Consider the following 21,530-nt stretch of genomic DNA (forward strand, 5'->3'; position numbering starts at 1 on the left):
TGTGGGCTGTACTTAGTCACTAAGAACACCAATAACAGAAAGATAAATTATATGCCCTTGTGCAGTCATAACCACAAATCACTAGACAGCAACCTGCGCCACAAGCCAGGACTTCCATGGCCATTACATACAGATTTCTTGACACCGTTAGTCTTATAAGAATATGATTTCATTAACATTGGCAAAAACAACCAAATGACTGTGATTCAAGTTTCAGGCTGCACAAGGACCAAACAGTCCAAGCCACATCACTGTTTGTTACTCTTCTTCCAGATGGCTATACTCGTTCAGCAGCGTTCATCTTTTACAACAGCTGGGCTATGTTTTTCAGGGCCTCCAACCTGGAACCTTTCCAGGCTGTAACAGATGCTTTTAGCTGGAACGTTCATGGCAGAAGCAGTTCAGGAAGCTTTTCCTTGATACATAAGCTTCCGCTGGAGCTCTGGCTCAACTGCAGCAAAACAAAGCAAGGTCTGGAGCAAGGCAGGAACAGAAGACAACAGATCTAGATGGAAGAGAAGCAGAAAAATGATTGATGAAAACTGTGGCAAATAGGGCATTCTCCAGTGATTATGCTCTGTGCCCATGGTATCTGTTTTCCAAATAGCTGCTTTGCTCACAGCTGTATCAGGTGTTTGCCATAATGCACTGCAGACCTTTCCAGAGTAATTTCCAGAACACGCTGAGCTCATTAGTTAACATTGTTTCATATATGAACTGTCTTCTTAATTTCAACTTCAAAAGAGGCTCTGTGATCAAATCCTCGTATTTTTCAGTAACTCTGAAACCTTCAAATTCTCGCTGCTCTTGACTACTGTAAAACTTCCACATTCAGTTGCTGCCAGCAGCAGACCCGTGCTCTCTGCTGCCCAGAAGGAATCCTCCCTCCTTTTCGATGCTAGCACTTCCAGGCCATTTTCAACACTTCACAGTTTTCTCTCCACAGACATTTTAGATCCTGTCTTTTCCCTTTTATCCCTGCCACTGTCACTTCCCACTTCCAGGATGAATCACTTCTGCACAGCTTTCCTGATGGCCCACTTCCATTCAAGGCTAATTTGCACCGAGAGAGATCTGTGACTATAAAACATTGTATGCAGAGAGCTAAACAGACCCATATTTCTTAGACAGCTTCTCTATATCCAGAACTGTTACATCATAAAATCACTCCGACTAAATTCATCTCCCTGGCCATCAGCCTCCCAAAACGCTGGTTGTCTCCTCTTGCAAGAAGTAAATGCAAGCTTCCTATCTCGCAAGAGATCGGCCACACTGTGGAAGGGGCATGGAAAGCTCACAGCGTGTGTTAACTTTCCTGTTAGCAGGACAGTGCTGCCAGCATGGGACACCACACCTGTGCTGTCCACACTTTCACCCTCCTTGCCTATTATTTTATATACCTCTGCTCACTCAGTTATTTTGGTTTAAATTACTCCTTTATTCATTCTTTTCCCAGTGACTTTCATTTTTTTTTCCATCCTCGAAAAACTGCAGTTCCCAATATACCAAAATATTGCCTTTTCACACAGGTTTACATGCTAAACCCACTTGTTTAGCCTAGTGCCACAGCAACTTGGATGAATTCACTTACAGGAAGCCGTTTCTCTTGTCCTTGAGGCCACACAACTTGTCTCTGAGTCCCGTTGGCCCAAAGTCCTTCACGTAGCTCTAACTTCTGCTTCCTCAGCAGGTCTCAGGCTCCACTTCTGTCTTTTTTGTGGAAGCCACTCTCTGCGTCTCACGCTAATCAGACAAGTGAATCTCAGCATTTTCTTGGCTCATGCCTGTCTATGCATCAGCAACTTTTCATTACGCACCTAACCCTATTTGCCAACATACCCCACAACCATGTCTTAAAACACACCTACTATTGCCTAAATTCAGGGATGCACCTGCCAGACATACCTAGCACACCAATCAGTCACCGAATCCAAATTTAGGCTCCTTAGCACGGGATCTCTCGTCTTTTGTTTGAATAGTGCCTGAGCTCTATTGCTGTGGGAAATGGGGCTTTAAGGTGTATACACAGCGAGGCTTTCATCCTGTTTGGGTATGGAGGCAGTACATAACTCCAGGCACCTGAGTGTGTTCTCCTTACGTGAAAATATTTTACTTTTTTTTTTTTTTCAACTCTGATTACATGACTTGGCAGAAAACCTTGTTCAAACAAAAGAAAAGTGAGCATGTAACTACTTAGACTAACCTTGCACTTGTCACCAGAATAATAGCTCTAGACTTAAAAGTAGTGAAGTAAGGTGTGTTTTTTTTTTTTTTTAATCCAGAGTAAGTGACAGATTGAGAAGGAAGAAAAATACATAGAAACATTCATTTAATTATATGCAAAACAGATGGAAGGCAGCTTTTATGTGGGGCATCACATTTCAAAACCAAGTCTGGGAACTGAATTTCTTATCTGCTCCCTGTTGTTAGGTACTGGTAACATTATTCTGAAGTGTTAATTGGTTTTGCTTTGAGGAATGAAGAAAGTCCCAGGATACATCCTGATTTTTTTTTTCTGAATTAAAACATGTGACGCCTGTGTATTCATTTAAAATCTTAGTTTAAAAATATTTCTGCATATCTCAAGCAGAAAGCATACAAAGTGGGATAAATATACAAACCGGGACAAAACCTGCATTCTCCATGCCCTCAAAAACATTGCGAAAGGAAGACAGTCCTAAGACATCTTAAAATAGACTCCTTACTGCAACAGGTACCTCGATACTACAGTGAGGTGTGTTGAACACAGCGCTGCAAAGGAAAGAATTTAATGACACTTAATGACATTTAATGAATTTAATGATAAATTTAAACACTTTTCAACAAAGTTGGTTTTGTCCAAAACACATCCTATACACTTAGATAAATTGCATGTTTTTTTCTCAAACAAAGGTCAGATTATTCAAACGGATTCAGAGAGCCAAGGGACCAGAGCAAAACCTCGTTGGCTCCATGCTGGCCTGGCATTTGGCTTTTGCGTCCCAAAGCAGGGATGTGCTGGCACCCACCCTGCAATAACAGGGCCCTCAAAAAGCTCTAAAAGATGCCAACAGCTATCCCACTTCTAGGGCAAGAAAGACATTTAAAACATCTGCAAGGTGTGCTTTAAAATATTTGGTTTAGGGTATTTTACAGTTTTCTAGTCATAACACTGTACAAGCTAACTTAGTGCGGCAGTGTCAAAAGCAAGGAAAATCATACAATGAATCTGCTTTTAAATTTTGTTTCCATATGAGCAGATTGCCTCAGATGTCAGACATCAGTCAGAAACTATCGGGGAGTGAGAGTCTAAAAGGTGCCCCTCTGAAAAAAGAAAGCAGCAGGGCCAAGTCTAGTCCGGACGTGATAGCTTAGTTAAAACCTGGTAGTAGTTTAAACCATCAGCCTGGGTAGTGCTGATGTGAGAGCATATTAACAGCCTAAGAATCTGAGCAAATATAACCAAGAGGGAAAAAAAAAAAAAAAAGGAACTTCAGAGTTACTGGACAGAATGGTGAGAAGAAGTAACACACAAAAGATGTGTCTGTTTCCTTGCACTGGTATCTATCACAAATTAATGCTTCACCCTGAAAAAAGCTGCTCAGAAGTTTTTTTACCTTAGTGTTGCTATGAAAAGGGAATGCTGAGTTAACCACAAAATCAGTGTGTGCAGTGGTGGTTATGTGTTAGGCTTCTTGTCTCCCACACTAAAAATCACAATAATCCTGCTGGTTTCTTTCCATGATACGTTGCTTTCCTGCCCCATGCCAGTTTACAAAACAAGCCTGACTGATGTTTAGTCTGGTCTTGAAAACAGCAAAAAAAAAGAGTTTCCTGTATAAAAATTCTGTCCTGTGTGTCACAACCGGATAATAACAGTGGGCCTGAGTCACAGCGTTCTGCCTTACTGCAACTGCTCGCAGTGCTGCGGGGTTACTCCTGCCTTGGAAAAGCAACAAAATCAAACCTCCCTTTGATACGGGTCTTTCCTAGGCAACTTTAGAAGTAAAGGCCCTACATAAATAGATATATGTCACAAGTGAATTCAGTTTTTTCCCCTCTATTCCTTTAATGAGAAAGGAGCGTGAGTGAGATCCAGTCAAGAGTAATAAATGATGCATTTGTATGGGGAGCCAGCATACCCAACTTCCCAGAACTAATTTTCATTTCATGACTGTTTTGCTCGCATGAAAATCTAGTCATTTAAATCTCCCTGAGCCTGATTTCCGTTGCTTTTATGATTAAGAATTAGCCTATTCCTGCGGGCTATTAGACCTAGTTGCCCACAGGAAAAAAGAAAAAAAAAGTGTTTTGCCTATAATTCAGGATCTCCTACATACTGGGAAAAATGACGCTCAAACTTTTATACCTTCCCAGAGACATTACGCACTATCCAGTATTTGGCACTCTGAATTAGTCAAGTATTTAAGTACTGCTGTCATTATTTTTTCTCTTTGCAAGTGCCTCTATCTGCAATCTCCCAAGTAAGTTATTGAGCCGAAATCAACTCAGTAGATCTGGATGAGAACAAAATCTGGGCATATTGGCCCTGCCTCTCTTAAGACGGCATTTGCAGAAATAGCATATATCTGATAAACTACGTCTTGGAGAGGAAATACGTTTCTTTTTTGCTACAATACTTAGAGGAAGACACTGTAAAATGCAGCCAGTGTTACCTGACCAAGGCATCTTGTCTTTCTAAGGATGTAAGCTTCACGTAAACCTTAGATGTAGAGAAGCCGCTTGCCGGGGCCTGGTTGGTTGGACTAGTGTACCGGGGGCAGTTGGGAAGGTGCCGTGGCCAAGCCAACGGTCCTGGCGCCTGCAGCAACCCACACGGAGCCACCAGCTCCCCCCGGCCCTCGGGGCACGCAGCCAAAGAGCCGTGCGCATCCACGGATCCGTGCAGGACGGCGCGTCGGGCCTTTCCAGGGAGCCCCGGACCTGCCTCCCGCCCCTAAACACCCGTGTGGGCCGAGGGTCCTGCTGTGGGGCAGGAGGAGGGCGGCACCACGTTCTGCCCTCGCCTCCACGTGGCCCCGGCTGCCCCACTGCGTGTGAGTCCAGCTCATAAAGCAGTCTGCGCTCGGCTCTCGTTCTCCACAACTTCCACGGTGGTATTTTTGTGATGTTCCTTATCAAAACGATCTCACTGGCTTTAGTGTGCGCTTTTTTTTTTTTTTTTTTGTGCATGTGTGTATGTGTTTTAAGCACGAGAAGAATATTTTCAGCGCTTTTGTGTTTTGCAAATGGAAAGCATCTACCACCCTTTACTCTGATGGCATAAAAGTCCCAGACTTTTCTTTTCCTCAAAACTAGACACAACTGATAGCTGAAACTTGAACCAGGACATAAAAATATTTTTTGACCAGGACAAGAGCCTCTGCTTATTATGAAACAGAGCAGATTTTTTTTTTTTTTAAGTGATGAGCTCTGGGGAGCCTACAGTCTGCATACACAAGAGAAAAACCGTGTGCCTTTGATAACCATGCCTACCAACAGACTCTAAACAGGAATGCATGTCTGGCATGAGCAATTTTTCCATTTGTAGACCAGCTGTGTTTGGAGGCTGCCCACAGTGACCTTCCTAATTAAGCCCTCATTACAAAGTCCACTCTTCTACAGAAACAACTGAAAAAGATATGTTTTTTGCTGGTGCTTAGGTACTCTGGTGCTGGTGCTCATTTCACAGGGCAGGATTTTAGTCTGGAGAAAATTAAGCAAAGGTATTTGTCAGTCTCACATTAGCCCACTGCTCCTGTCTGTTATCGAAGGTTTTCTTTTTATGGCTTTTTGAGAAGACACAAGAAGATACTGACATGCTTCTGCTTCCACAAGAACCAGCCCTGGCTTGTGCAAGGAAGTTGCAGTTTAATTAAACCGATTCAAAAACTAACGCTGTTAAATAGCTGTTAAATGCTAACTCTGTGGGAGGATACATGTTATTTTGCTGCAGTGTGCTTTCTACTGTTTAACTGAAGCGGGTAAGGAACAGATGTAAGCTAAATCAAAATAGAACGTACTTCAACTGATATGTTTCCAAGAATGGCATTTGCATTGACAAAATGAAACCTTTTCTAAACAGCATGATTTTTTTTTGCACAGACAAGCCTCGGGAGAAAATGCAGCCGAAGTCTGGCACTGCCGTGGCCGTGCCTTGCTCTGCCTGTATCTGCTGCCAGCACCTCCTCCGGAGCCTGCCGGGGGCTGCTCCCTGCTCCTTGGCACGCTTCTCCTAACTCTCCCTTTCCTGCCTCGCATGCCCTCCAGTACCCACTTGTTGGCAAGTTACACCTCTTTTTTAATCACCAAACCACCCCATTTGATGTAGCTCTCACTATCTTAACCTGCTCTGGTTCTGCTAAGCCAAAAGCTCCCTCCTCAGCACAGGGCCAGGCTCATGCTGGGGGGATGTCCCAGCAATTCCCTGCTGGGCAATAGCAGTAGTTACTGCAGCCTCGAAGCCAGGCTGGCTGCAGCTCCCTTGGGGGCTGTCATGGGCAAAACAGTCTCCACTGGGGGAATTTCACTTAATTTGTTGACAATTAGCACAGACTTTTAATTACTGAATCCTGATTCAGTATTGAGACACAGCGTGTAGGGAAACACCCTTCCTGCCCTTTCCCAGGCTCAGTGTTGATTCCAGACTCCTCTCCATCTCCCTCCTTGGTCTCAGCTCCCCAGGTTTTTGCCATGTGTCCCCAGCACAGGCCCTTCGTGGCCTCCCGCGATAGCCCAGGGCACCCTGCCAGCCATGCCCAACGCAGGAGCCTGAAATAAATCCCTCGGATTTATTTGCTTGCCCAGTGCTGTGGCAATGTGAGGCTGTGACTATCATCTCTCCCCAGAGGGTCACGCACAGGGACTGAGCAAGAGTATAAGCAATGCCAGAAAGCATTTTAACCAGCGCTGCTTTCTTAGCCTGGAATGATATCCAGCACCTGTTCAGTCAGCTTCAGCCCCACGGTCTAAACTTCGCAGAGCAAAAAGTGCTCAGGAAAAGGTTATTTCTTACTTTTCTTGCTTTTTTTTTTTTTTTGCTTCTTGTTGCCCTTGGTTCTTTCCCCCAAATACCAGCAGCTCGAGCCAAGGCTGTGATGCAGCTGCTGTGGCATTTCATGTCTCCTTCCGTGCCAGCGCCACCGGCACGGCCGCACCGCGATCCGCAGCCGGCTCTCCGGGGATGAGCGCTGGAAAACGCACACGCTGCTGAGCTCACGACATCCGGCTGCTCTGAGGACACCGGGCTGATACCCCAAGTAGGTCAGACAGAGTTTGGCTTTGGACCTGCTGCACCAAGAGAAATCCGGCACTGCTGGCCGATGTTTCACGGCTTGCTGATGGCAGACGCGCCAGGGAAGCCACCTCTGTTTGCAAATGTGAACTCAGCAGCCCAGTCCTGCGCGGGGCTTAGTGCTCTCTGCGAGCTGCAGGCAGCCCATGGCGCCCGCCGATGCTGCAGCCAAAAAGGCTGGTGCTGCACATTAGAGGGCTGCTGGCCATCATAAATGCACTGCTCGGAATCTTAGCCTTTCTGCTTCCCCTGGGATAGAAGTCACTGGGTAAGTAAGTGCCCGGTTAACAGGAGGTAGAAAAGGGACTTGATTTCCCCCATACACACAGAGTTCATAAAAGCGCCAGTTATGATAGGGTGGTGAGCTCAGGCAGGAAGGGTAATCTCATATATTTCAGTTAAAAAGGCAGCAGAGAAAATTCTTTTTTCCTTCTTCTTTTTTTTTTTCTCTGCATTCAATCCAAAGACTACTCATCAGGCAGATAATTGCTAATTTTCTCTTCAAACCTCAGACTGTGCCTTTGAGTCCCTGATAGAACAACCTAATACCTATTTTTATTTTACTAAGCCTTAGTCACTTCTTTTTTTACTGATCCCTTTCTCTGAAAAGAGGCAAAGGAAGAGAGGTTTTTAGCTTCTCATTGTTATAAAATCTAAGAATACAATATGCAATACAATAAGAGATAAGTTGAGGAAATTCAAAAGCAGTTGTCCCACACAAGCTTCATTCTGCCCCCGTGTGTGCAAACATTAAAGTACAGCCTCCCATGCTCCTGTCTACATCCTGTGCTATTCCTCTGCAAAATAATGTATTAATGACACTAATTTTTCGTGACAACCATCATGATCATGTAGCTAAAGGACATCATCTCTCTTTTCACATGCCCTCCTCTGCATTATTAGCTCTGCAGAGAAAGACCTGGGTGTCATGGTGGACACAAGTTGACCATGAGACAGCAGTGTGCCCTCGTGGCCAAGAAGGCCAATGGGATCCTGGGGTGCATTAAGAAGAGCGTCTCCAGCAGGCCGAGGGAGGTGATCCTGCCCCTCTACTCAGCCCTGGTGAGGCCACATCTGGAGTATTGTGTCCAGTTCTGGGCTCCACAGTACAAGAGGGATGTGGAGCTGCTGGAGAGAGTCCAGCGCAGGGCCACAAGGATGATCAGGGGCCTGGAACATCTGCCCTATGAGGAGAGGCTGAGGGAGCTGGGCCTGTTCAGCCTGGAGAAGAGAAGGCTGAGAGGGGATCTAATCAGTGTCTATAAGTACCTCAAGGGAGGGAGTGTAGAGGATGGTGCTGGCTTCTTTTCAGTGATGGCCACTGACAGAACTAGAGGTAATGGCCACAAACTCAAGCACCAAAAGTTCTGCCTGAACTTAAGGAAAAATTTCTTAACAGTGAGGGTGACAGAGCACTGGAATAGACTGCCCAGAGAGGTTGTGGAGTCTCCTTCTCTGGAGATCTTCAAAACCCGCTTGGACGCAGTCCTGTGCCACGTGCTCTAGGTGTCCCTACTGGAGCAGGGGGGCTGGACTAGATGGTCTCTAGAGGTCCCTTCCAACCTCGACCATTTTGTGACTCCTCATGCTCAGCTCGGCCCAGGCTGCGCCCAAGCAGCCCACAGCAACAGAGCAGCAAGCGAGAGACCTCAGTGCAACCCGGCCGCTGTCTCATGCCTCACGCTCCTGCTTAGTGACTCATTTCATGGCACCTGTGGCTTTACTAAGGCAAAGTCTCAAGGCCAAAGTGCTCCTGACTCCAACGTGCTCCCCACACGCTAAGCAGTACAATGAACTTTGAAAGGTGTTGTAAGAGCCTAGCGCTTATCCAAAGCAAGATACACGAACACCAACTGGTGGCATGCGGACGAGGCGTTACAGATCCAAACCCTGCAGAAACACACACAGGGAAGGGCCAGCAACGCTCCATTCTCACGCACCCTGTGATAAAGTGCCTCGCTGGGGAGCGAAGGGCCACAGGCTGCACCGCTGCACGTGCCAGGGAGGTGATCAGCTCCACAGGTGACATAGGGTCTTCAGTGAAAAGCATCGGCACAAAGCACACATCCTCCTGATCCCGCTCTGGAAAACTGTCCCGGTGTCTGCGGCTTCTGCTCTACCTGGCCTTTAGAATGCAGCCTGCACAGATGTGGGATTGCAGAGGAATGGCTGGAAGCAAGTTTTAAGCCCAGGAGACAGTTTTTATGAGATTAATAAAGCCTCCGCTGAATGGAACACACTTCTTGTTAAAAAAAAAAAAAAAAAAGGGTGGGAGGGAGGCAATGATCTGGATGGGGTAGTTTTTCTCTCTTTTTTGTAGGAAACAGGTACTAAGTATATACTGATTTCAAATTCTTATACATATTTATTCTTTCCTAGTCTGCACCAGCGAATGTAAAAGCTGTGATGTAAAACTGATGACTGCTATCGATGTTGGATACTGCTACTTGGACTGTGCCGATGCCAGAATGAGAATTAAATTCCCGACACGAGATTACAAGGCACCTGCCACTTATTTCCACACTCCTGTTTTGGTTTTTTTTTTTAATTCTGAAATGCCGTGTTGCACTTGGCTACAGGCAAGGGGACAGTGCAATCCCAGTGGCGCCCGTCAAAAGGCAGGTTTGTTGTTGTTGTTGTTGTCCCCTGCCATTTTACACGTCCAGAACAGCTTTTTTCCCAACTCGCCCTCACACCGCCTGCCCTTTCCTGCTGGCTGCAGCGCACCCCCGCATCGCTCAAGCGACGCGAGGCGCGGCCCGCCCACACCCCCCTGCGCCGGTGGCTCCTTCCACCGCAGCTCTCCCATGGCAACCGCGCGGGCCTTGTGGCTTTCCCGGTGGCCGCCATGATTGGGTCGCGCCCCGAGAGGGGCAGGCCCGGCGCGGTGATTGGCCGCTTGCAGCCATGCGGGGACGACGGGGCGGGTGCTACCACTCTGCGGGGCCGGGGGGCGGTCCCCTCCGGCCGCGGCGGCGGCCATGTCCACATCCACGGCCATGTCCACATCCACATCCATGTCCACATCCACGTCCATGTCCCTGTCGAGCTGCGTGCGGCTGGGCGGCGCGGCGCGGATGCCGCTGCTGGGGCTGGGCACCTGGAAGGTAGCGGTGGGAGGTCCCGCGGAGGCCGCAGCCGAGCGGGGCGGCGCGGGGGGCGCCCGCAGTGCGGAGGTCGATAGGGGTAGCGGGCAGCGCTCCCCGCCCCCACCGCGTGTGTGCGTCCAGCCGCGCTGCGTTGGCCGTGTCGTTTGTTGTTATTATTGGAAAAATATATATTATTCTACTATAAACCATATATACATATTTAATTTCAGTCTCCCCCGGGGAAGGTGGCGGCGGCGGTGATGGCCGCTATCGACGCCGGCTACCGCCACTTCGACTGCGCGTACGTGTACCAGAACGAGCGCGAGGTGGGCGAAGGGATCCGGCGCAAGATCGCCGAGGGCGCCGTGGCGCGGCCGGACCTCTTCGTGGTCAGCAAGGTGGGCACCGGGCACCCGCGGGAGCCTCCCACCCGGGGCAGCGTGGAGCGGGGGCAGCCCCCACCACCCCGTGGCTCTCGGCATCCTGCCCAAAGCAGGGGCTCAGTACGTGTCCCAGGAAAGCTGTGGATTTTCTTTATCTTGCTTATTAAACTCTACATTAAGCTGGGTTCTGAAGTTACTTCTTGCGTTGCTAAACACCTGCTTCAGATTTTCTGTGTGGTTTGTATCGTGTGCTTACAGATTTACCTGCTAAATACATTGCAAGAAACTTATGAAGTTAGGTCTGACAGAAGACTGTCCTCTTCTACCCAAAATCTGACCTTGCAGTCAGTGTCTTTAAGTGATGAGTGAACAAACGGAAGCGAATTGCTGCTGCGTTCAAATGTGTGCATTGCTATGGCACATACTGCGCTTACTATCATGGTCTAACTGCTGGTAGAGCAGGCACCATTAGAAGACCTAAGTCCATGTTGACAGCCAAAGAAGCTAGAAAGCTTTTCTGCTGTTCAGGAGAGCATCTGAGAGCTTTAACTTAGCGAGAGGTCATTATGGGCCTTGGCTTTCTGTCTCCAGCTTTGGTGCACATTCCACGAGAAGACTCTGGTGAAGGGAGCCTGCCAGAAGACTCTTGATGCCCTGAAACTGGATTACTTGGATCTCTACCTCATGCACTGGCCCATGGGGTTGAAGGTATGGTGTAAACAATATTGTCTTAGAACTGCTGTCTCTTACAGCTGGCACTTTGCAAGTGCTTTACAGTTCAGCTGTTGCTCCAGCCAAAAAAGATCAGTATTTCTTGTGTGTATCAGCATTGGATCTGCACTTCCACACAAGTGGCATGTTTTGTCTCCCCAAAGTACAAAACGTATTTTGGTGACCCATCACATTGTTGACTGTGATGGAACTAACTGTCTTCATTGGTTAGTTGCTGGAAAAAAAAGTGCCATAACTCATTTCTTCTTCATGTGGAGTAACCAAAGAATGTAGACAAAAATAAGTATACATATGTTCTGCACTAGACTTTTTCTTTTTTTGTCATAGGCATAAGCCGTCACAACATTAAGCTAGCTTCCAAACAGATTGTTTCAAGCAGTTTTCTCTTGTACTACCAGTCAGGAGAGCAGCTGCTTCCTACAGATGACAAAGGCATGGCAATACCCAGCAACACTGATATTCTGCATACATGGGAGGTAAGTTGAACCACCGTGGGAGAAGGATGTTTTCTGTCCTTCAGTCTTTCCCATGTTCTCATTACTTTCAGCAGTTGAAGAATTGTCTCATGGATGCAGAATTACCGGAAAGATTCAATGGAACAAAAGTTCGTTATTGTTTTCCACATGATATTTTGTAAGTTCTGCAGCCTCAGAGAATGAGACTTAAGTCTTGGGTGAGCCTTGAGGGAGGCTTAGCTTGTATGCACCAGTGTTCCTATTTTTCTCAGAGAATCAAGGGCAGCCTTTGCTTGTCCAAATAATCATTTAGGTCCTTCTCATGAACTGAAGTAAGCCATATCAAGAGGAATCTCTTCTTCAGGCCTCGTCTGGTACTTCTGATGACGACTTTGCTGCCCTTTCTGTGTTAGGCCATGGAAGAGCTGGTGGATGCTGGTCTGGTCAAAGCCATTGGAATCTCCAACTTCAACCATGAGCAGGTTGAGAGACTCTTGAACAAGCCGGGGCTGAAGCACAAGCCTGTAAATAACCAGGTAGGCTGCTATACTACAGCAGGTGAATGCTCCTCAAGGATTATGAGTGAATGCGCATCAAGGATTATCAAGATCTGATTACAGTCAAATGAGGATTTAGAAAAAGAGAGAATGGAGTGGATGCAGTAGTTTCTCTAAATCCCACCGTAGGCAATACAAGCTCCCAGGATGTTTCCTTGTTTTTTTTGGATTTGAATTTGCTGAACCACTGTTGTCATATGCTGGAACAGTTGTATAGGTTTTCTTTCTTATTTTCTTTTTCTCTGTTTTTTTAAAGAATAACGAATACAGAGACAAGCCCTGATCCTGTGGTTGTATTCAACCATTTTTTTAATCCGTTCAGCAAAATTATGCTAAATCCTTATGTACTTTAAACTTGGCACCCTGCAGCATTATAGCTTTGTGTTATTGCACAAGCTATGATGAAGGCAGTGTGTAATTGGAGTAGAGCAGCACGGCAATTTTTCAGCCACTACCAGTCTCTGCTCTTGTGTTGGCAGATTGAATGCCATCCATACCTTACCCAGGAGAAGCTGATCAACTATTGCCAGTCCAAAGGGATTGCTGTGACAGCATATTGTCCCCTTGGACGCCCTGACAGGTAACTTCCAATCTACAAGTGAGTTAGTACTTATTAAGCTTGAGGCCTTCAGACAAACTGAATAAGCACTGGTGTGGATGTGTGCATGCAATTCTAACTCTTTTGGGTAGAATCTTTGTGCAGAGGCCTGCCCTTTCTTTTTTTTCCTCAGTAGAAGTGAAGGCTCCTCTGACGTACTTCTCGATGACCCCAAGATTAAAGAGATTTCAGCCAAGCACAACAAAACCCCAGCCCAGGTAGGCAAGAGCAGTAAAGTGGGTACTGGTTCCTGAGGCACAGCTGTAAGGAAACTGTGCTCGAGGGAATGGTGTGTGTTAAACTCTACCATGTGAAACATGGCTCTCTTCTGTGATGTTTTGTAGCAATGCAGGTTGGATGGGAGAAGAGAACGGAGACCTTGCGCGTACTACCATCTCCCTCTTTGCTCTTCTGGCAATACGATCTAAGCCTCTAATACATCAGAGACATCTGCTGTCTGACTCAATGGTCTGTTCTTGCAGGTTCTCCTTCGATTTCAGATCCAGAGAAATGTGGCTGTAATTCCCAAGTCTGTCACACCACAGCGTATTGTGGAGAACTCCCAGGTGGGTTATTACAAGCAACCTGGGCGCTGCTCTTTAGGAATGGCAGCCCCTGCCCCTGCAGAGAAAGTAGTGATCCTTTCTTACCCTTCCCAAATCCTCTTCACCCAGGAGGAGCTGGCTTTTTCTCTCTGCAACTTTACCTGAGGTTTAGTGAGGGCTAAACTAGCAGCTGCAGTTCACAGAGCAGAAATGAGCAGAGCTGCTGGAAACAGTGTGGGTAACCTTAGCAGTCACCTTACATGATGCTCCTTTGTGAGTTCAAATATCCCTGATTGACACTGGACATCAGGATTTCAGACGTAACCTATCTGGATTAACAGGTTACAAAAACTCTTCCAGTATTCCTTTGGAGTAGGACAGGTCAAAGCCTTCACAAATGAAGGTGTGCTGCAACACTAACCGCCATCACAGCTTCTTAGAACAGCAGACATTGCCTGTAACTTGGGCAGGGGGAAAGGAAGTGATCTCCCTCTGCCAGTGGAGTCTTGGAAATGCCTATAGACTTAGTTTCACTTTCCTTTTTGCATGAGGCCATCACTTCTGACCACCACCCCTCCAGTGTGGACTTGCTTTTTAATCTTGTGAATCTCAAATCTTTGAGTTTCTCCAAGAGATGACCTCTAGCTGTTTCTCCTGTTAGGTGTTTGACTTTGAACTGACTAAAGAGGAGATGGCAGCCATTTTCAGCTTAAACAGAAACTGGAGAATCTGTGAAATGATCATGTGAGTGACAGCTTGTTTTTCAACTCTTCTGAGTTGAATTCTGAGTATTCTTTACAGGAAACTTTGTGCTTAAACTCCCAGGTATGATTTTGAAGCTACTTTGACTATTTTGAAGCTTTGAGGCATAGTTTGAAGTCCTTAGCTCAAATTACAGATGGTTAACCTTAAAACATAATACAATGGGATTTTTTTTGTATTTTCACTTTATTGACAAAATGATGAGCATAAGTCTTGCTATATATTCACTTGACTTCTCCAGGAAACTTTCTGTAACTGGAATTCCAACAGAAAAATTGTAATTGATTATTTTGGCTATGTCATATTAGCCATGAGTGTATGGCAGGCTTGAATTTACTGTCACTTTCCTTTTTATCAAATTTGTTATAAAAACTGAAGGCAGTTTTTTCATAGGTTGTGGGAGGGAATGACTGCCTGAAGTGCAATATGAGGAACAAATGCTTGCAGATAGACACCTTGGAGGGCTGTATCCAAATATGGATACAGAATCCATATTTGCCCCAGAAAGGCCATGGAAACTGTATTTCAGGCAGTAAACAGTGAACTGATACTTTTATTTATAAAGGAACTTGGTCATACCACCTTTGAATAGCTAGTGTCTGAATAACAGAAAAGGACTTGGGAATTCACTGGTAACACGCACTATTTTCACACCAAAAGTAAATTAGTTATATGGTTATATAGTGTGGTTCCTCTAAGCATCCAGTACATCTCTGCATAGAATTTATTTCAGGCATGTGAATAATCTCTCCTCTCTGATACCCTTCAGGTGCAAAACTCACAAGGAATACCCATTCAACGCGGAATACTGAGGACAGCTTTATCCTGATCTCCTCCAGCCCCCTGGGGTCTAACATGCCTTTACTGTGGCCTAGAGCTGTCCACTCCACAGCTTGCCTGCTGTATCAGTCCTGCTGCTGCTAGCAAAGACACAGCACCTGTACCTAGTGACTGTTTTGTCTTCCTTCTTTGGCAGAAGGGTATAATAAAATTGTTCTAAAGAAGAAAATGCGGGCTATTAAAATTCTCTGCTCATTCAATAAATGTCTTTGCCTGGCTAGAAACACTAAGCGGAAAACATGGAAATGCTCCAAACTGCTGGTTGGTGTTTAGCATTTGTCTTGCATTACCACTACTTAAGGTTGCAGGGTCAGGATATGTAAGAACAGGAGAAAGATCCATCTGGAAGAATAATTTGAACTACATCATCACTGTCTGAAAGTGAAACAACTGCATACTTCAGTATAGGCACAACCCGAAACGTGTTTTTGAGGAAAAGTAAGTGGGAAAGGCGTTAGGACCTGCAATTCACACAGACTCAATATATTAAGTCCTTATTTTAACCAAACTTCAATTTACATATCAAAACTGAACAGAGAATGGTGTTTGCATTCTCTCCAAACCAAAAATGGTCAGATTACCAACGGTATAGAAGTTGTGTGCTTCTGGGGATGTGAGTATTGACAAATCAGAGTGCAAAGCTTGTGTTAACCATTTACTCAGGTGAATAACGCAGTGCAAAAACATTTGGCTGACATTACATTGCCAAGTGTCACTTGGATGGGGTGACCTTTGATACAGGCAACAGGAGCGCAATACTGAAAACTGATAGAAATCATACTGTGATATTATTGTAGACTGATCTGATTAGTGGCCTGGGCTGACAGTTGTTTAGAATAAAGCCAACAGTAAAGGAGCTGGGGGAAACACTGCAGTGAATATGTCTGATACAGTGGAGAAGCAAAGGGTACAGTGTGGAACTGTGAAGCATTGGTGCAAAGCTGTTGGCCAGAGCCAGATCCAGAGGGATTGGAGCAAGTGATGTTCCCTCTATGCTAGGCTGCGTGGACTCTCTGAAGTGGTAAGTGGGATACGTTTCAGCTCACTATAATTCTGCATGTGTAAAGCTTCCCCTGATAAAGCTTATCCTTCATGTGATCCACTTAATGACTTCAGCTTAGCAGTGTTGTTTCAGCTACTCCTTTTTCCTCCAGGATGCAGGTAAGCCTCGTAAGGCTACAGTGGCTTTTGGGGCCTGAGATGTGTTTGAGTGAATGAGACTATAGTAACAGCATAGTCGTTTAGAAGAAAATTGCCTTATAGGAACCTCAGCCCAATCTACTGGGATGGTCAGACCCAAAGGTACCTGTGGTTAAATTTCTGGCCACACTGCATGTTCCCCTAATGTGCTTGGCTGAGTACAAAGCAACCCAGTGGCAACCAACGCAACGAGTACAAGCGTAAAGGCTTGTTCATAGAGTCATTATGGTTGGAAAAGACCTTCAAGATCACTGTGTCTAACCATAAGCCCTTCAACACCATGCCTGCTAAACCATGTCCCTAAGTGTGTCATCTACATGTTTCTTGAACATGCCCAGGAATGGTGACTCCACCACCTCCCCTGGGCAGCCTGTTCCGATTCTACTCTCCGTGTAGAATATTTTCCTAATGTCTAACCTGAACATCCTCTGGCACAACTTGGGGCTGAGAGTTTCCTAGCCTGTTCAGCCTGGAAAAGGCTGAGAGGTGACCTGATCAATGTATATCAATACCTCAAGGGAATGAGGAGGATGGGGGTGGCCTCTTTTCAGTGGTGGCCACCAACAGGACTAGAGGTAATGGCCACAAAGTGAAGCACCAGAAGTTCCACAGGAACTTAAGGAAAAATTTCTTACCAGTGAGGGTGACAGAGCACTGAAACAGGTTGCTAAGAGAGGTTGTGGAGTCTCTTTCTGTGGAGATCTTCAAAACCCACTTGGACGCAGTCCTGTGCCACGTGCTCATGTGCAAGGGGGTTGGACTAGATAATTTCTAAAGATCCCTTCCAACGTTAAGGATTCTATGATTCTATGATCTCCTCCTGTCCTATTTATGGTGGTTATTTCAGAGAAGAGATCCTTTCAGGTAGTTGTAGAGAGCGATAAGGTCTCCCCTGAGCCTCATCTTCTCCAGACCAAATAACCCAGTTCCCTCAGCCACTCCTCATAAAGTCTGTGCTCCAGCCCCTTCATGAGCATTGTTGCCCTTCTTTGGACATGCTCCAGCACCTCGATGTCTTGTACTGAGGGGCCCAAATTTGAGCTGGGGCCTCACTAGTGCCAAGCACGGGGGAATGATCACTTCCCTGGTCCTGTTGGCTACACTGTTCCTGATACAAGCCAGGAGGCTGTTAGCCTTCTTGGTCATCTGGGGACATTGCTGGCTCATGTTCAGCCAGCTGTTGACCAACCCTCCCAGATCCTTTTCTGCCGTGCAGCTCTCCAACCACTCTGCCCCAAGCCTGTAGTGCTGCATGGGGTTGTTGCAACCAAAGTGCAGCACCTGGCACTTGGCCTTGTTGAACCTCATTTGGCTTATCACCTGCATCAAGAAGTTATCTGCAATGTTCTGCAGGAATCTCCTGAACTGTTTGTTCCTAGCTGTGTAGTCTTCCCTGCAGACAACAGCCACACAGGCCTGTGGTTGTGAGGCTTCTTGCAGCTGCCCGTAGAAGCCTCGTCCACTTTTTCTTCCTGGTCAGGAGGCCTGTAGTAAACACCCACAACAGTGTCCCCCCTGTTGGCCTGCCCTTTAATCCTCACGCACAGGCTCTTGAGTCACACTTGAGTCTGTCCTAGGCAGAGCTCCATACATTCCAGTTGCTCTCTCACATAAGGAACAACTCTGCCACCTCGCCTTCCTGGCCTATCCTTCCTGCTGTCCCACCATGTCTCAATAACTGGGATGAGATCATGGCCCTGCAATCACACATGCATTTCCAATTCCCCTTGTCTATTCCCCATGCTGCGTACGTTTACACAGAGGTATTTGAGTCGGGCTCCCAGTGTGCCCCTCTTTCTAGCTGGGACAGCTGTAACTGTAACTCAACTATACGACCTTCAGCAACTCTCCTGTTTTGCTGTGTTCCCTTTCTAGGCTTCAGGCATCCTTTCCTGGCTCTGGTGTTAAGCTGGAATGAATGGTACGGTATGCCACCCCCTAACTTATCACCAGCATCCCTGATGATACTCCCCGTTCCTGCTGAATCTAGTTTAAAGCCTTATTAATGAGCCCTGCTAGCTTATGACCAAGGAACCTCTTCCCGCTTTGGGAAAGATGAATCCCATCTGATGCCAGCATCCCTGGTGACATACAAGGCTTCCTGTTGCTGAAAAACCCAAAGTTTAGGTGATGATACCACCAAGGAGCCATGTGTTAGCAGACTGTATCCTCCTGTTCCTTTTCATATTGCTGTCAAGACCGGGGAGAACAGAAGAAAAGATGACCTGCATGCCCAAGTTCCTGATCATCTGACCCAATTCCCTAAAGTCCCTTTTGATTGCCTTCAGACTACACATTGCCACTTCCTCTCCCTCCACATGAAGGGCAAGCAAGGGGTAATAGTCCATGGGTCAAACCAGGCTGGGAAGTTTCCTGGCGATGTCCTTAACCCGGGCCCCAGGAAGGCAGCAGACTTCCCTCTGAGAAGGGTCCCTTCTGTGTATCAGACCTTCTGTCCCCTTTATTGTGGAATCCCCCATGACTATAACCCGCCTTTTTTTTTCCTCCTGCAGGTGGTCACAGTGCAGGAGGTTGGCCTTTCTGAAGGTACCAATGTTTTTGGAGGAAAGGCATTCTTACCTTCACCATCCATTGATTGCCCTTCATCCTCCAGAGCTTTGTACCTGTTGCATCAGGGGACCTGGTAGGGTGAGATGGGGGAAGAAGGATTTCTCCTGCCACCTGAAGTCTGGACTTTTTTCCATTCATTTTTGTCCTGGTATCTTCTGCCTTGTGTTGGCTGGTGGATGGATTCTGTATTCCTTTGCTGTTGTTCGGGACTTCCTGGTCCTTGCTCATGTTCTTCAGAGGCCAGAGCCTGGCACCACCAGTCTATCTCCCTCTATGACCCCCAGCTGCTTCTCAGCTCTTCCACCTCCTCTCGTAGCTCTGCCCCCATGCAGCGCAGATCTTCCACCTGCTCCCATTTCACACAATTGTCATCCTTACAGCTGTCCAGAGGAGGTGTCAAGCTTTGGCGCTCCCTGCATCCTGACACCGGCACGGCTGCATGCTTTTCTGGAAGGTCAGTCTGAGTCCCCACCTCCTTTTTGGCAAGTGTTGACACGTCCCTCCAATGAGTATTTGCCACAGTGCAGTTCTCTCAGGAACTCTCTGCCGGACGCTGATTGCGTTTCCTACCTGCGCCACCCGCCGCGGCACGTCCCGTTTGCCCGCCGTTCGCCGCGCTCCTGGGGGCGGCCGTTGGGCGGCCGTTGGGCGGCCGTTGGGCGCGGCCGTTGGGCCGGCGTCCCTGCTGGCGCCGCCCGCGCTGCCTGAGCGCCGCCTGGCGCTGGCGGCGCGTCCTGCCTTTGGTCTGCCTGCTTTCATGGATGCTCGTACAGTAACTGGAATACCCTAGTGGAGCTGTCACTATAGCCAGCACTGTGCTATTGATCATACCTGGCTTCCTGGTAGCCTGTGCTGACCTCTGGCCATAGAAAAGCATAATAACGGGGACTGGGGGAAACAGTATTACACAGAAATCCAAAGGAAGGAAGCAGAGGAGATAAGGTGGAACTGCTTCGTGTTTATGCTGAGTCACTACCGACATGGAGATGGGTCTGAACGAGTGCTGAGTTTCCTCCGGGCTGGGCTCGGGCTAGGAATTGCAGTTAACTGTAATGCTGTGTGAATGCAAATGTGAAACTTGCCGCGATACAGCCTATCCATTCCCTGGTCCACAGAATAAATTTTGCTTACCAGGTTAATGTTGCCTCAAAATCCCTTTACCCTGTGACAAATGTAAAAGAATGTAGGTTAGAAGTCTTCTGTCTGAAACAAAAGAACAAAAAAGCTCCTTTGCTTTAAAGTAATCCTTGAACAAAATCTGACCTGCAGTCTCCTGTGGTTATGAGGCAGATATGACACATGCAGCCACCCTGCATCTTGAGGCTTCTTGTCATTAATGGACCACAGGAAAAAAAAGAAACATACAAATACTTTGTTCTTTGCTTCATCACACTGCTGTGTTATGCATAATATTCTTAGATATCTACAACTCAAATACATAATATTTTCAGAGATAATGTCATGTAGGTATTTCTACAAAAGCTTCAGAAAGAATAGAACATGCAACCCCAGGGCTTGGCAGAACACACAGTAGAGGGATTGAGGCGGAGGCATTTTTCATGCTTCTGCAGAGAACTGCTAAATATTACCTATCATGTACAAGCAGCAAAAATAACAAAGGCAGTGCTTGCTGTTCTTTTGATTGGTCGTCTTAGATTAAAGTTCCTGACAGTTGCTTTCCTCTTGCCTGAGCAAACAGCACAGCAAAATGTGAATCTTCTGCCTGACATCTTATGAAAGCATGTAGAAACATCTCTCAGACAAGAAATCATCAGGGAAAACTATACACACTTTGGGAGGAGAACATGAGCAGGCCGCAGGGCCCAAGACCACTCAAGTATCTGAGGAGAAGGAAGCCAAATTACTTTCCTCAACTGGGTTCTCCAGCAAGCCTCATTTTTGGTCTTCACACACTCTGACCAGCTCCTTACCGCAGGATCACAAAACCTTCAAAACCTCTCCCTGCAAAAAACAGACTCAGGAGAAAACAGACACAGGCTCCTCTCAGTGACAGAAAATCGTCTCTTCCTGGCCATGCAGCAGGGCTTGGCGACCTTTCACACCTCTCATGATGCCGCGCTGCTTTTGAATCACTGCTGTACAAAGTCTGACCATTTCTGGTGCTGCCTCCTGCCACCATGGGCAATACCTAGGGGGAACCATGTCACATCCCTCTATACCACAGCCCACACTGGGAAGCTTCCCTGCAGCACTGCACCACCTGCCTCCCAGGACAGATGATTGCAGGGCATCTGTTATTCGTTTTTAAATACCTCACATCTCTGTGTAACGCCCTCCATGGGACTTGGCCCGAGAGGGCGGTCCCAACCCGACCTATCCCATCCCGGCAGCTATTAAAGGGCTGTGCAGGAGGCGCCTGCCGCACTCCGGGGAGATGGCAACCTACATACAGCTGAGTGGTGGGACGCGGATGCCCCTCCTGGGCCTGGGCACCTGGAAGGTAACAGCAGCCTCCTGGGGCCCCTTGCTCTTGGCGGGAATGGCGGCAGCCCTGGGAGGGGAAA

The 21,530-nt window shown here is 47.0% G+C and overlaps 1 protein-coding gene and 1 pseudogene across 2 annotated transcripts; one reads left to right on the forward strand and one right to left on the reverse strand.

The window, feature by feature from the left end:
* Positions 1-10,317: 10,317 nt before the first annotated feature.
* Positions 10,318-15,307, forward strand: LOC104570179 (aldo-keto reductase family 1 member B1). Of its 2 annotated transcripts, none has more exons than XM_088528448.1 (10): positions 10,318-10,380; positions 10,593-10,760; positions 11,337-11,453; positions 11,876-11,953; positions 12,346-12,468; positions 12,969-13,069; positions 13,224-13,305; positions 13,570-13,653; positions 14,294-14,376; positions 15,164-15,307. In XM_088528448.1, exons 1-10 carry the CDS (start codon positions 10,351-10,353, stop codon positions 15,204-15,206), a joined length of 909 nt encoding a protein of 302 aa, XP_088384574.1. In that variant the 5' UTR covers positions 10,318-10,350; the 3' UTR covers positions 15,207-15,307. The 2 variants fall into 2 exon arrangements, with proteins under 2 accessions (XP_088384574.1, XP_088384575.1); XM_088528449.1 differs by having other exon boundaries at positions 13,227-13,305.
* Positions 15,308-18,420: 3,113 nt separating this feature from the next.
* On the reverse strand, positions 18,421-19,233 carry LOC148594016 (uncharacterized; annotated as a pseudogene).
* Positions 19,234-21,530: the final 2,297 nt, after the last annotated feature.

The sequence above is a fragment of the Tinamus guttatus genome, unplaced genomic scaffold, assembly GCF_059628265.1.
Source record: "Tinamus guttatus ecotype Peru unplaced genomic scaffold, ASM5962826v1 Tinamus_guttatus_pri_ptg000308l, whole genome shotgun sequence".
In the NCBI taxonomy this organism is placed as follows: Eukaryota; Metazoa; Chordata; class Aves; order Tinamiformes; family Tinamidae; genus Tinamus; species Tinamus guttatus.

Coding starts and splice junctions, on each gene's coding strand:
- LOC104570179 (XM_088528448.1), top strand. CDS start 10,351: ATGCCGCTGCTGGGGCTGGGCACCTGGAAG. Junction 10,761..11,336: donor ACCTCTTCGTGGTCAGCAAG/GTGGGCACCGGG, acceptor TTCTGTCTCCAG/CTTTGGTGCACATTCCACGA. Junction 11,454..11,875: donor ACTGGCCCATGGGGTTGAAG/GTATGGTGTAAA, acceptor TTGTACTACCAG/TCAGGAGAGCAGCTGCTTCC.